This window comes from Pollachius pollachius (genome assembly GCF_949987615.1).
Source record: "Pollachius pollachius genome assembly, chromosome: 4".
In the NCBI taxonomy this organism is placed as follows: domain Eukaryota; kingdom Metazoa; phylum Chordata; class Actinopteri; order Gadiformes; family Gadidae; genus Pollachius; species Pollachius pollachius.
In genome coordinates, this window is record NC_136937.1 from 5872984 (window position 1) to 5887492 (window position 14509).

At 48.7% G+C, this 14509-nt stretch overlaps 1 protein-coding gene across 1 annotated transcript; it reads left to right on the forward strand.

Annotated features, from left to right (window-relative positions):
- Window positions 1-3779: 3779 nt before the first annotated feature.
- Window positions 3780-13659, forward strand: LOC307074438 (L-lactate dehydrogenase B chain). Its single transcript, XM_079734600.1, has 8 exons — window positions 3780-3912; window positions 8431-8564; window positions 10111-10228; window positions 10408-10581; window positions 10962-11135; window positions 11370-11487; window positions 12023-12146; window positions 12690-13659. The coding sequence occupies exons 2-8, from the start codon at window positions 8436-8438 to the stop codon at window positions 12855-12857; spliced, it is 1005 nt and encodes a 334-aa protein (XP_079590726.1). The 5' UTR covers window positions 3780-3912; window positions 8431-8435; the 3' UTR covers window positions 12858-13659.
- The last annotated feature ends 850 nt before the right edge of the window (window positions 13660-14509 follow it).

Here is a 14509-nt window from a genome sequence, read left to right on the forward strand (position 1 = left end):
GCAATAAAATGTCAGCCACCAGCAAAAACCTTCAGATCGCTCCAAGGTGGCCCCACCCCCTGATAAATGACGTGTGTTTCATGTCAACAACCAGACTCTGACCTTCCCCACGCCCCAAAGGACAGCATGCAGTATGGAGGACCGCCCCGCTACGGTGGCTGGGTGTTACCCGGGCCCACGCATCACCGATGACCCCCAGAACACCACCTTCTGTAGGGGAGGGGAGACCAGCCTCACCGATGACCCCCAGAACACCACCTTCTGTAGGGGAGGGGAGACCAGCCTCACCGATGACCCCCAGAACACCACCTTCTGTAGGGGAGGGGAGACCAGCCTCACCGATGACCCCCAAAACACCACCTTCTGTAGGGGAGGGGAGACCAGCCTCACCGATGACCCCCAGAACACCACCTTCTGTAGGGGAGGGGAGACCAGCCTCACCGATGACCCCCAGAACACCACCTTCTGTAGGGGAGGGGAGACCAGCCTCACCGATGACCCCCAAAACACCACCTTCTGTAGGGGAGGGGAGACCAGCCTCACCGATGACCCCCAGAACACCACCTTCTGTAGGGGAGGGGAGACCAGCCTCACCGATGACCCCCAGAACACCACCTTCTGGAGGGGAGGGGAGACCAGCCTCACCGATGACCCCCAGAACACCACCTTTTGGAGGGGAGGGGAGACCAGCCTCACGATGACCCCCAGAACACCACCGTCTGTAGGGGAGGGGAGACCAGCCTCACCGATGACCCCCAGAAGACCACCTTCTGTAGGGGAGGGGAGACCAGCCTCACCGATGACCCCCAGAACACCACCTTCTGGAGGGGAGGGGAGACCAGCCTCACCGATGACCCCCAGAACACCACCTTCTGTAGGAGAGGGGAGACCAGCCTCACCGATGACTCCCAGAAGACCACCTTCTGGAGGGGAGGGGAGACCAGCCTCACCGATGACCCCCAGAACACCACCTTCTGGAGGGGAGGGGAGACCAGCCTCACCGATGACCCCGTGAACACCACCTTCTGTAGGGGAGGGGAGACCAGCCTCACCGATGACCCCCATAAGACCACCTTCTGTAGGGGAGGGGAGACCAGCCTCACCGATGACCCCCAGAAGACCACCTTCTGGAGGGGAGGGGAGACAAACAGCAGAAGGCTGCGTTAGTGTGGACATGTGATAATTGTGTGTTTGCGTGGACGTGTGACTGTGTGTGACAGAGCTCCACTGTACATCAACACGGAGAACATTCTTCACGTGAACCCATCTAACTCTAGAGCGTATGGCCGACACGGAGTCACATGTTCAAGTAGGAAACGAAAGCCTTCCATGCATAGAGTCTTTGCTCATGACTTTAATTTCAACATTCCTCACTGTTTTGACCTAAATGTTGCAACCTAATAACTCCGGCTAAGCCCGGACAGAAGGGAAACAGGTCGTTCCCCAGCCTGTTCCCAGGCTGTAGGGATGCGCTGTCTTCATTACAGGGGTTGTGTTGTCTGAATGAGTGTGTGTGTTTGCTACCTCACTCCATTCATAGGTCCTCTGTAGCGCTGCAGTGGTTAGAACAACAGCTCTGGTAAGGCCCGGTGTTCAAGGGCATTACCGCTGCTCTGAGATCTGCTGTTCTGCGTCTGACGTCCACGGCAGCCCGGGTACGCCAGGGAGGAATGTTCCCTTGAAGGTTAGCCGCTCGTTGGGGGTCAGTGGAGTTTTGTAGTGCAGGTGGTGATATGTGGGTTGTGGTGGTCAGGGTGATGGGGGCGAAGGAGGTGGAGGAGGTGGGGATGGAGGAGGAGATTGTTTCGGTGATGGAGGAGGTGTGGTGGTGGGGGCTGGCCACAGAGACACAGGGATGCAGACATAGCCTGGGCCCGTCCAGGCGTGACGAGAAGGTCAGACTTTTATGTAACACTATGATAGGCCACACCTCCTAGAACACCCTGGCCCTCGTCTAATCACGTCGTCGGCTTCTCCACCCCCCCCCCCCCCCCCTCCCAACTCAATGTCCTCTCAGCAGCTGACGGGCACCACTGAGGGGATCAGAATCCTCAGATCTGATTGGACCAAATAATAGTGAAAACATGCTCTGCCTCCTATTGGCTGGCGGGCTGCAGCATCACAGCGAGGGCCGTGTGCAGCATCAGACGGAGACGGAGGGTGGGAGGGACTCAGCCTGCTTCTCTCCCCCTACTCTCTCTCTCTGTACCCCCGCCTTCTCTCTACCCTCTCTGTCCCCCTTTCTCTCTCTCCCCCTCCCTTTCACTCTCTCCCTATCGCTATCTCTCTCTCTCTCTCTCTACCCTCTTAGTCCCCCTTTCTCTCTCCCCCCTCTGCTCCCCTCTCTGTCCCCCTTTCTCTCTCTCCCCCTCGCTTTCTCTCTCTCCCCCCTCCCTTTCTCTCTCCTCTCTCTGTCCCCCTTTCGCTCTCTCCTCCTCCCTTTCTCTTTCTCCCCCCTGCCTCTCTCTCCCCCTATCTTTCTCTCTCTCTCCCTCTCTCTCCCCCTCCCTCCCCTCTCCCCCCTCTCTCTATCTCCCCCATCCCTCCTCCCTCTCCCTCTCTCTGCTGATGAACAGAGTAGGCAGAGAGGCTTCATTCATCACCCCCATGCTGTCAGCACACGGTGAAACAAAGGGACCCATGTGACGTGGCGCAGCGCTTTACATCCCACAAGACCCACCTCCACCAATCACATTCAAGCTTTACATTCCACAAGACACGCATCCACCTATCACGTTCAAGCTTTACAGCCCACAAGACACGCCTCCACCTATCACGTTTAAGTTAAAGCTGAGTGGTTATTGGTCACGGTCATGTGCAAATTTGCATTTAGTCTGAGAAGCTAGATAAACTAGGAAACAGTTATATATAAATGATATAATATATACAAACGAGATGTTGAACCAATCTTTCTGATTAACCTCTCAGTTTAAGTTTACATTTAAATTGAGGGCGCTTAGCAGACGCCTTTATCCAAAGCGACTTACAATAAGTACATTTGTCAGAAGAAAGAGAAACAGCAATATATCGCTGTCGGTACCGTAAGGATGTTCATAGAACCAAGTGCCAGGCACTTACAATCGCTAGGTAAACCATTCCCTGTATACAACAAAGATAGCTAGGATAAGAAGGATATGAAGTCTGACATTGGACGGTGAAGTTAGATTTATGATGGTTGTTGTAGCACACCTGTTTTCCCTTTCTGGCCAGATGCAAAACTCTCTGAGTACATACTGTACTGTACTTCTACAAGAGCAAGAGGGAAGTCAGTCTTCTGCTTTACACCCACAATGCATTTCCCCATCAACAACTAATCGGTAGGGATTAGGAACAGGACATATCTAATAATATCATCCAGGATTGCAGCAGCATGGAGCCTGCAGGGTTTAGTGGAGCTTGGTCCTGCAGGAGGTACACCGCAATAAATGGTTCATGGTTCAGGTGAAAGGTCCATCCATATCCTGGTAGAGCTAAGAAATGTGCAAACAAACCACTCCTTTCCCAGGTAAAGACATAATGGCATTCACAGTATAGTGGGGATTTTACAACCTAAACCGCGTGAGATACATGCTCAACAAAAACACCTCCCCTGTGGCCAAAAATGTGACATTTTTTCATTCATAAAATGCGATTGAACCAAAAAGAAAAGGTGCACCATATGTTTAAACGATGCATATAAACTAGTTGCCCACCGCGTTGTTCCAGTCCCACTTTGGAAACCATGTGACAGATCTGGCACAAAAGTCTCGCATCCCTTTGCACCCGTCCTTGAATGCCTCCCCCCTCCTCCCTCCATTTCAACCTTTCGCCTCGCCACTAAACTCCATCTCTCCAGCCGACCAGTCATCACCTGCCTCCCGTCTGACCAAACACAGTGAGGATAACCTGTCCTACAACCATCAGCCATAACAAGTACGTAATCTGCCGTTATCTGACCGTTCGGGTTGTATTTATCTGGGTATCCTCTCGGTGTTTTCCTCCGGCTCGGTGCTTCGTGCGCAGCCCCACGTCAGCCATGGAAGCGCGCTTGGATGGGAATGCGCTCTGGAAGGAGAGAACAGCTCCATTAATGAGACTTAACGTTCAAGTAATGCTGAATATGTGGACGGTCACGCGTTGTGCTTAGATGTCTGTTGGTTTGCATGATGTCGGAAACAGTCTGGTAAACTACAGTGAACCAGTTATTTGATGAGCACGGATCGGAGCCTTAGATCCAGTCCTCTGTAGAGTAATGTACAAAGGACTGGTAGCTTCTGCTGCTAGCCGAGCTCATCCAATCCATACCAATGAACGACCATGTAAAAATATTATTATAGATATATTAATTAATAATACAGAGGGTTGTATTTTTTAATTTAAACTGTTATTATTCATTATGATTACCGTTATAAACCACATTCCTTCCTCTGATATTAAGGCAGACGGTAATGAACTTGTAGTGAACTTGTAGTGAACGTGTAGTAACTGAGCCGTAGTGGTGGTCTACAAGTCACCCCCAAGCATCAGGTCCAGTGGTAGAGTCCGGCGCCGGGTCTAGTTTCCTATCATCGCTGGGGGCTGATGGTGGTCTCCTCTTTCCAGCAGAACTCGTCATGAAGTAATCGATAAAGCGGCTGGTTTACACGTGTGTCTTCGCGACGTTTGTAAAAAAAAAAAAAAGCGTGTGTCTTATCTCGACGTTTGTAAAACGTGTGTCTTATTGGGACGTTTGTAAAACGCCCCCTATTGGTCGCTTCCAGCATTGTTTCGGAAAATAATTTGGTCATGGATTAATATAAAACTAAATGTTGAACTCTTTTTACATATCAGAGAGAGAAAGCTAGAGAGCGAGAGAGCAGGAGAGAGAGAGAGAGAGAGAGAGAGTGAGAGCTCTGCTTGTGTAGGCATGCTTAAAGTAAACAATCATTCCGTGGGGGCTAAGTTCTGCAACTTGTGAAGTACTGCTGTGTGTGTTTGTGTGTGTTTGTGTTGTGTGTGTGTCTGTGTCTTTTTCGTATGTGAGTTTGTATGTGTGGGTATGTGTGCTTGTGGTGTGTGTGGCTATGTTTTTGTGTGTGTGTATATGTGTGTGTGTGTGTGTGTGTGGTGGGGGGGGGGTATGTTTGTATGTGTGTGTGTGTGTGTTTGGCCCTCTGGGTATGTTCTTGTTGTATGTTCATGTCATTTAGATCAAATATGATTATCGTTGAGAACATTAGAGGCTAGCTGTTTTTTTTGTTTTGTGAGCAGTTGTCACGTGTGTCCTAGCATTACGTTCCTCATGTAAACGAAGACAGACCACATGTGACTGAAGCACACTGCACAGTTGTGTGTCAGTCAACAGAAACAAAAATACCCACAATGATAAGATGGCTGCCAGCACAGAGTCACTCAGAGAGACCTGGGTCACACCTGGCGTCCATGTTGTTGTCTATTGTTGTTCTACTGACTAAAAACTAAACTGATGATCAGAAAACTTCGAAACTTTACTTTGAACAAAACATTCACCGAACTCAGAAGCTCAATGTCAAACAAAAACAGGTCGGAGGATCCGGTCTAACATTTTTTTTTTTTTCTCCAATTCACAGAATCTGGTTTAATATGAAATATTCATCCTGAATTCAAAATTGTTCCCCTAAAGATATTTCAGTGTTTTATGTTTTCTTACCTGTGGTCGTTGTTACAACTCAAAGGTCACACAATCACATGAACTGATACAGAAGTTGTGAGTTGTTTTGAAAAGCAACAATTCTAGAACATCATGTCTGTACCGACAAAACAGATGGGACATTTAGATTCCTTGAATCCCTCGTCCTAAATACCTAGAATACAAAAATACGTTACTCCACAGATGCTGCTCAATAAGAGGTTCTGAATGCAACTCTAAACCGAGAAATAATCACCCTCTTTTTATTCTTACCAAATGACCCTCAAAGAGAGTTAAAGAAGTTAAATACTTTCTCTCCAATCCTCCCCAGTGAGATGATGTGTCTTCAAGTCCAGGGATCATAATGATAACAATATCTGTTTTCAGAATTCCTTCACGTGTTTATTCCGTCATATTTGCTTTCTATGAACATTACAACACATATCATCCGCTGTGGTTGGGGGTGACACTGCCTGAAACCATCGCTTAAGATATCTGTTCTTACTAGTCAAGTTTTACAAAATAATCAGCTATTGTATGATAGGTGGTGGTTATAACATTGATGGATTTGTTCTAATCCATCAATGTTGAGTTTATTACGGTCTTGTTGAACACCTCATGGCTGGTCTGTGGTTGAGCAGGATCCAGCCTTCCATGTTCCTCTGATAACAGGGATGGAAGGGACATCCAGACCATCCCAGGTTTATGTGTGTGGGCGACAGACCTGCTGAACACGACTGTGCCGACAGCGATATTCAATTAATTTAAATTGTATTTTTACACCCCTTAATCACAGTTCCTGTCACAAAGGGCTTAACAGGCCATATATTTATGACTCTAGCCCCCAAGGGGGCAAGAGAAAGCTCCCTTGATGAGCAAGGAAGAAATCTTGAGAAGGAAGGCAGAGTGGGGGATCCCTTCTTCCAGGGATGGTCAGGAGTCTTTTGCGGAGTTTTGAGTCTCCGCAAAAGACTCAAAACTCACCTGTTCAGAGTTCACCTCGACTCTGCATAGAAACCAATGCACAGCCACCATTGTGTGTGGACCTTGTACGTCCTGGCACTTGTACATTGCACTTATTCAAGGTCCTTAATTGTGTAGCATCTACAGTAGCTGCTATCATTGCTTTACACGGGGAATGGGTTAGCCTAGCGATTGTAATACTTGCACTTGGTTCTATGAACATCTTTACTGTACCGACAGCGATATATTGTTTCATTTCTTATGACAAATGTACTTATTGTAACAAATGCACTTATTGTAAGTCGCTTTGGATAAAAGTGTCTGCTAAATGCCCTAAATGTAAATGAGTGCAATGGGTGCCATCATTGACATACATCCATGCATACAGGCAAAAGATTTAAATCGGTGATGGGGTTCTGGCTGGTTAACGGAGAGGAGTGTCCAGGCATTCAGTTGTAGTCACTGGGATATGCCAGGCAGCCAGTCGTAGTCACACGCTAAGACAGACCGAATAATGAATTAGAAGGGGAAACACAGCAGTCTGTCTGTCAGAGCGTCTCCGACCCTGAAGACACAATGTCAGGCTCCTCGCTCGGCTGAGAGCTCCCTCCTGTAAGACCTTCTCTCGACCTCCGACTGGACCTTTTTCATTGGGCTTTTACAGTTTTTGTTTCCAGTTCATAGTTGTCATGTTGCCTGTCTGTGGGGCAATGCTACAGTTTGAGTGCCAAACGACACAGTGCACTGCGTTCATGTGTTTTTCATTTGCCTGTGTCTGTGTTTGTTTGTTTGTGAATGTGTGTATGTGTGCAGTTATTCAGGTGAGTTTGTTAGTCTTTGCCTTATATAAACAAGTGTGTGTGTGTTGACAGCATGTGTGCAGGTCCTCACGCAGAGAGCAGAGCTACTGTTGACTGTAAACCAGAACTGTGGGTGACTGTCTGTGCCCTTGTTATCACTTCCTTATTGGCTGACCCCTTGACTTTTCTGTTGCCTTAGCTACGCAGGCACAATTGGGCTTGTGTTACTCCAGTTCAGATGTTGTGACATTTCCTTCATTCTTAATCTTTTTTAACTCAATATGTAAAAACGGTTTGTCTCTTTCATTCAATACGGTGGACAAATTATAAGTAAACGTTTTTATGATGAACTTCCATTTATTAAATTGGTAACACTGTTTGCTAATGTTAGCTAGATGGGTATAGAGCTATGTCAATTACCCTCGTTAGTTATTATATCCTGTGCAAACTGTTTGGATGGGGTAGGCACTTTAAAAAAGTACTTGGCCGGTGATTGGATGAGCCATCTGTCTATCACATATCACATAGTTTCTCATAGGACACTGATTGGCCCAAACACTTTACTCAAAGCCTTGCAACATGGATTCTTCCGGGATCGTTATCTCGTGAATCCAACTGCCTCTCAAGGTCAATTCCATAGTGCCCTACGTGCATCTGTTGCAAAAAACGGTCATAAAAATGAGCTTGAAATAGTTGTATTGCTAAAGGAACTTATCTATTCTTGTCCCTCCCTCCCTTCCCTCCTCCCTCTCTCCCTCCCTCCTCCCTTCCTCCTCCTTCTGTCCCTTCTTCCTCCCTCCTCCCTCTCCTCCCTCTCCTCTCTCCCCCCTCCCTCTCCTCCCTCCCCCCCTCCCTCCCTCCCTCCCCCTCTCCTCTCTCCCCCCTCCCCCTCTCCTCTCTCCCCCCTCCCTCCCTCCTCCCTCTCCTCCCTCCCTTCCTCCCTTCCTCCCTCCCCCCTCCCTCCCTCCCTCCCTCCCTCCCCCTCTCCTCTGTCCCCCCTCCCTCCTTCCCTCTGTCCTCCCTCCCCCGTCCCTCCCTCAGCCATCATGTCGTCTGTGCTGAATCAGTTGATGACCCCCACGGCGGGCGCGTCGGCGGAGCCCCCCAGGAACAAGGTCACGGTGGTGGGGGTGGGCCAGGTGGGCATGGCCTGCGCCATCAGCATCCTGCTCAGGGTAAGTGACCCCCTCCCTCGTCTCACACATCAGACCCCAGATTTAGTTTATCCTAGCTATCTTTGTTGTATACGAGGAATGGGTTAACCAAGAAAACCGTTAGTGCTTGGCACTTGGTTCTAATAAAGTCCTTACTGTACCCACGGAGATATATTGATGTTTCTCTTTCTTCTGACGAATGTACTTATTGTAAGTCGCTTTGGATGAAATTGTCTGCTAAATGCCCTAAATGTAAATGTCAATGATTAAGAAACTAAAGTCTGAGATTAGACAAGCTGAATTTTCGTTTTTTCCGCTTTCGTTTGACTAACATTTGTTCCGACCAATCACGTCGCCGGGGGTGTTTTCATGTTAGTGCGTGATTGGCTAACAGTGAACACACAGTTGGCCAGCAGTGGTCAACCTTTCCCTCAGCCTCTGGGAAGACATGCGACAAAACGCTTGCAGACATAGTGTCAGCAAATCAACACCATGTTCTGTCACGGCCACAATAGGACTGCTGGATCAGGGGTTCTGCCATCTTATCAGTGATGGCTGAATGTTAGTATAGCGTATTATCAACCTAGAATATGAGATATGAGCGCAGGGAGATCAGAGAGAACTACAATGAGTCTTACTAAAGTTCAACCTTCCCTTTAAACTTAATCTTATCTTTTCTAAGATTACATTGGAAAATGATTGATCTGCTAAGTAGGGCTGTCCCCTGAAAGTCGATGATTCGAATCATCAGCCGTCTTCCTTTATTTATTTATTTATTTATTTATTTATTTATTTATTTATTTTGTCAGTGAGTGGTGTGCATTTATAGCTCTAATGATAATAATAAAGATAAGCTTTATTTAGACACTGTCCGTGTCACTGTGGCGATTCATTGTAACTTTGTTTGCTAGACAGAATCTGGCAGAGGGAAGCGGCTGTCTTCCCTTACATTATTGCTACATTTTCTCTAGGAGCGCAGTCAGTGTGGCGACACAGCGCTGTGTATTCTTTCGGGCTCAATAAATGCAATCAGATCGTGAACACGGGGCTCATATTGTGGATTATCCACTAGCCTATACATGAGCCCCGTGTTCATTATCGGACCGCATTATGGGCAGGAGCCTAATTAAAACCCGACAGGAATAAGTTGGCTACAATTCCGACGAGTTTTATTGACAGAAAACTGTTCAGGTGAGAACGTAATGAGCGCAACGCGCAAGCATATATAAAACTATAGCCTACCGAAACAGAGTGTTAATAGAAAGAAAACTCATTTTTTAAACCTCCGAAAGACCTGCCCCGCACCGCCGCCGAATAGTCGAATCTCTGGACTGAGAAGGCAGATCTGATTAGACTCAGAAAATTCTGAGTCGGGGACAGCCCTATTGCTAACAAAGATGTTTCCTCCTGTCCTATGTGTGTATCGTGTGTGTGTGTGTGTGAATGCATGCGTGGGTGAGTGTCTGTTTGTGTGTGCATGCGTGTATGCATGCGTTTGTGTGTGTGTGTGTGTGTGTATGTGTGTGTGTGTGTGTGTGTGTGTGTGTGTGTGTGTGTGTGTGTGCAGGACCTGGCTGACGAGCTGGCCCTGGTGGATGTGATGGAGGACCGCCTGAAGGGAGAGATGATGGATCTCCAGCACGGCAGCCTCTTCCTCAAGACCTCCAAGATCGTTGCTGACAAAGGTCAGCAGGTCACCAGCAGCATCGCACTGAGGACAGCAGCACTTTATACTAGAGACACTGATGTTTCTTTTGTTGAGTGTAAGCATAGTCTGCTGTCTCTCTCTCTCTCTCTCTCTCTCTCTCTCTCTCTTCTCTCTCTCTCTCTCTCTCTCTCTCTCTCTCTCTCTCTCCTCTCCCAGACTACGCGGTGACGGCTAACTCCCGCCTGGTGGTGGTGACGGCGGGCGTGCGACAGCAGGAGGGCGAGAGCCGTCTGAACCTGGTCCAGAGGAACGTCAACGTCTTCAAGATGATCATCCCCCAGATCATGAAGCACAGCCCCAACTGCACCCTCATCGTGGTCTCCAACCCCGGTACGCCCCCCCCCCGACACCTTGGACCCCCCGTTGGGGAAGAGTGAGACCAGAGTTTAAAGTTACTCGTTAGGTTAATGAGCTTAAAGTAACTTGTTAAGTTACAAAGTGACTTGCCAACTGACTTAACGAGTTGAGAGTAACTTGTTAAGTTACAAAGCGACTTAACAAATGACTTAACGAGTTGAAAGTAACTTAAGATACAAAGTGACTTAGATAGTGACTTAACGAGTTGAAGGTAACTTAAGATACAAAGTGACTTAGATAGTGACTTAACGAGTTGAAGGTAACTTGTTGTGTGCGTGCGTGTCTTTGTGTGTGTGTGTGTGTGTGTGTGCGTGCCTGTCTGTGTGCGTGTGCGTGCGTGTGTGTGTGTGTAGTTGACGTGCTGACCTACGTGACCTGGAAGCTGAGCGGTCTCCCTAAGCACCGTGTCATCGGCAGCGGCACCAACCTGGACTCGGCGCGCTTCCGCTTCCTGATGGCCGAGCGGCTCGGGATCCACGCCACCGCCTTCAACGGCTGGGTGCTGGGGGAGCACGGGGACACCAGCGGTGAGGACACACACACACACACTCACACGGACACCAGTTGTTGATACTGTGCAGACGCACACTATCATGCTAACACACACACACACACACACACACACATATATACATATATTACACGTACAGACAAACAAAGAGACCTACACTCACTGAGTGTGTGTGTGTGTGTGTGTGTGTGTGTGTGTGTGTGTGTGTGTGTGTGTGTGTGCGTGTGCGCGTGTGTGCTTGTTTGTGCAGTGCCCGTGTGGAGCGGGGCCAATGTTGCGGGGGTGAACCTGCAGAAGCTGAACCCGGACATGGGGACGGACGCAGACAAGGAGGGGTGGAAGGCCACGCACAAGGCCGTGGTGGACAGGTACGGGGTTACCATGGTTACCATCATCGAGACAACATCCTAGAACAGGACTTAGCGCTGGTTATGCTAGTAGGCTAACAGGACATCTGGTGGTGGATTTGGGGCTCTGGGACTGTTAGCTTGAGATGCTAACCTCTGCTCTGGGGCTGTTAGCTTGAGATGCTAACCTCTGCTCTGGGGCTGTTAGCTTGACACGCTAACCTCTGCTCTGGGGCTGTTAGCTTGAGACGCTAACCTCTGCTCTGGGGCTGTATGCTTGAGTCGCTAACCTCTGCTCTGGGGCTGTTAGCTTGAGACGCTAACCTCTGCTCTGGGGCTGTTAGCTTGAGATGCTAACCTCTGCTCTGGGGCTAGTAGCTTGAGGTGCAAACCTCAGCTCTGGGGCTGTTAGCTTGAGATGCAAACCTCAGCTCTGGGGCTGTTAGCTTGAGATGCTAGCCTCTAGCAGATATGCTTGGTGTTGTGAGGCCCAGCGTCTCTAACCTCTGCTCTGGATCTGATCCAGCGTGTCTAACCTCTGCCCTCTGCTCCTCAGTGCCTACGAGGTGATCCGTCTGAAGGGATACACCAACTGGGCCATCGGCCTGAGCGTCGCGGACCTCACCGAGAGCATCGTCAAGAACATGGGCCGCATCCACCCCGTCTCCACCATGGTCAAGGTGAGGGGGAAGGGTCAGGGCCAGGGGTCACCGTCAGGGGTCAAGGGCCAGGACCAGGGGTCGGCATTAGGGGTCAGGGGTCACCTTCAGGGGTCAAGGCTCAGGGATCACTGTCAAGGGGCCGGCCTCAGGGTCACCGTTAGGGGTCAAGGGTCAGGGCCAGGGGTCACAGCCAGGGGTCAGGCAGAGGGGAAGCGGACGGAGAGGGAGGAGGACGGGTAGATAGAACAGACAAAGGGGAGACAGGAAGACAGACAGGAGGACAGACAGGAGACTATACAGGAGGACAGAGTGCAGATAGACAGGCGGAGACAGGATTACAGACAGGAAGAAGGAGAGATAGACAGGTAGATCGGAGGGGAGAAATGAAGACAGACAGAAAGAAAATAGGAAGAGAGAGCGAGAGGGAAGAGAGAAAGACAGACACAAACAGACAGACTGACAGGAAGAAAGAATGGAGGGCAGAACAAAATGATCAATAAAAGTATGTATCTATGTATATATATATGAATGTAAATTCCGTCTCTCTCCCCCCTCCTCCAGGACATGTACGGCATCAGCGAGGAGGTTTTCCTGTCGCTGCCCTGCGTGCTGAACGGCGGCGGCGTCGGCAGCGTGGTCAACATGACCCTCAACGAGGACGAGGTCGCCCAGCTCAAGAAGAGCGCCGACACCCTGTGGGGCATCCAGAAGGACCTCAAGGATCTCTAGGCACCTTCCTCCCCTCCTCCTCCTCCTCCTCCTCCTCCTCTCCCCCGTCTTTCCCCCCGGCCGCAGCCCTGCCCACCATGTGACCCCCAGGCCCCGCCCTTATCCACACACACAGATGCAATACAGTTACATTCAGGTGTCCCTAAACAAGGTTCTCCGCCCAGCCGTGGCAGGTTAGGTGTTCTATGCCTCCTAGTGTTCTATTGGTGTGCTCACAGTTCCCTGTCGTCTTGTCTGATTGGACCACACCTTCCGAATCGGAAGTGGACCCGCCCACGTCACACACACACAGACATACGTACGTAGTGATACTTTCTGTTGTGTTGTTTCCACCAGCACTGTCCCGCTGTTGTTACCAGCAAGAGGTGTGTTTGAATCCCTGCTAGGAATTGGCTATTTGACCCCCGATTGAAGCGATGACTTTGTTTTAGCACTTTTAAAAGATAACCTGTCACCTTGAGGTGACAGGTAACCATCACCTGGTTAGTTGGTTGGGCAGATAGTGGTCTCCATCACCTGGTTAGTCTCCCTGCATGGGACCAGTTTAGTAGACAGTAACCAGATGTCTTGAGATAGACCCTAAATGATAGAGTTCCAGTGTCTAACCACCATAGAACCATATGACTCCATCTGTTTAGCCAACAGAGAAAATAATGGTAGGAAAAAACTAAAGCAAGCAAGCAAAATTATTCCAAAGTCCAAATGTGTTATTTTGTTGTATTTGGAGTACAATAACACACCTTTGTTGTAAATGTTGTAAGTGGTGATACGTGGGTTAATAAATTACAATCCTTAATGTGTCCGTGTGTGTGTGTTGTGGTTTGTCACCTGATGCTATTCGACAAAAAGCCAGTACAGTAAACAAAATTCAGGAACAACAGTTCCCCCAAGTGGTAAGATGATGTTATTACAATAGTACATTATACAACATAAATAAACGTGGTTTACAAAAGAGGAACATTAAAAAAAGCTTGATCAAAGCTACCGATTAAACGCTATTTCATATAAAAATATATTTTTGGGAAAGTAACTCATCACCGCACAAGAACAGTACAAAAGTTTTATTCATGGGAAAAAATAACACAAGATTCTTAAAGATGGAAGAGGAATATCACAAATCGTGAAGTTAACGACATTAATTTAAATATTTGACTTGCAACGCGAAAACTGCCGGACAGGTGGACATAGGCTACTTCATTAGGTCGTGATTTCCAAATCTCGCGGCTTGAGGAAAACGGGCCAAAGAGTTATCGTCCTCGGTCTCGCGAGAATTCCTTGAGACAAGCGGTTGGTTTTCACGGGCAGAAACCGTTTCCCGAAGCGGAGCCCGAATGGGTTGTAGTTGAACGGACTCCGCCGGTCGGTGCAGAGCAGTTGCCGCTGCTCGTCGTTCCCTCTCAGGGAGATGCACGGGTTGTGGTTCTCCGGTAAGATGTCCGTTAAATCGGTCCTCTTGGCCACCGTCAGCTCTGAGAAACTGGTCGGTCCGCGACCTGTCGGGAAAACACGAACTTCACTTGAAAACGTTGACTATCGTCTTCCTGTTTGGCCGATATTGGATTTCCATCCAACGTTGCCTACATGACGTATTAACTAAAAAGTAAGTCGAATTATTATTAATGAAATTATTAATTATAATATTAGTAGGCTAT

Bases quoted from the DNA above. Each gene is read 5' to 3' on its own strand.
- LOC307074438 (XM_079734600.1), top strand. From the start codon at position 8,436: ATGTCGTCTGTGCTGAATCAGTTGATGACCCCCACGGCGGGCGCGTCG. The intron at 8,565-10,110 runs GTAAGTGACCCC...GTGTGTGTGCAG, and splicing joins CCATCAGCATCCTGCTCAGG to GACCTGGCTGACGAGCTGGC. The intron at 11,136-11,369 runs GTGAGGACACAC...TTGTTTGTGCAG, and splicing joins GGAGCACGGGGACACCAGCG to TGCCCGTGTGGAGCGGGGCC.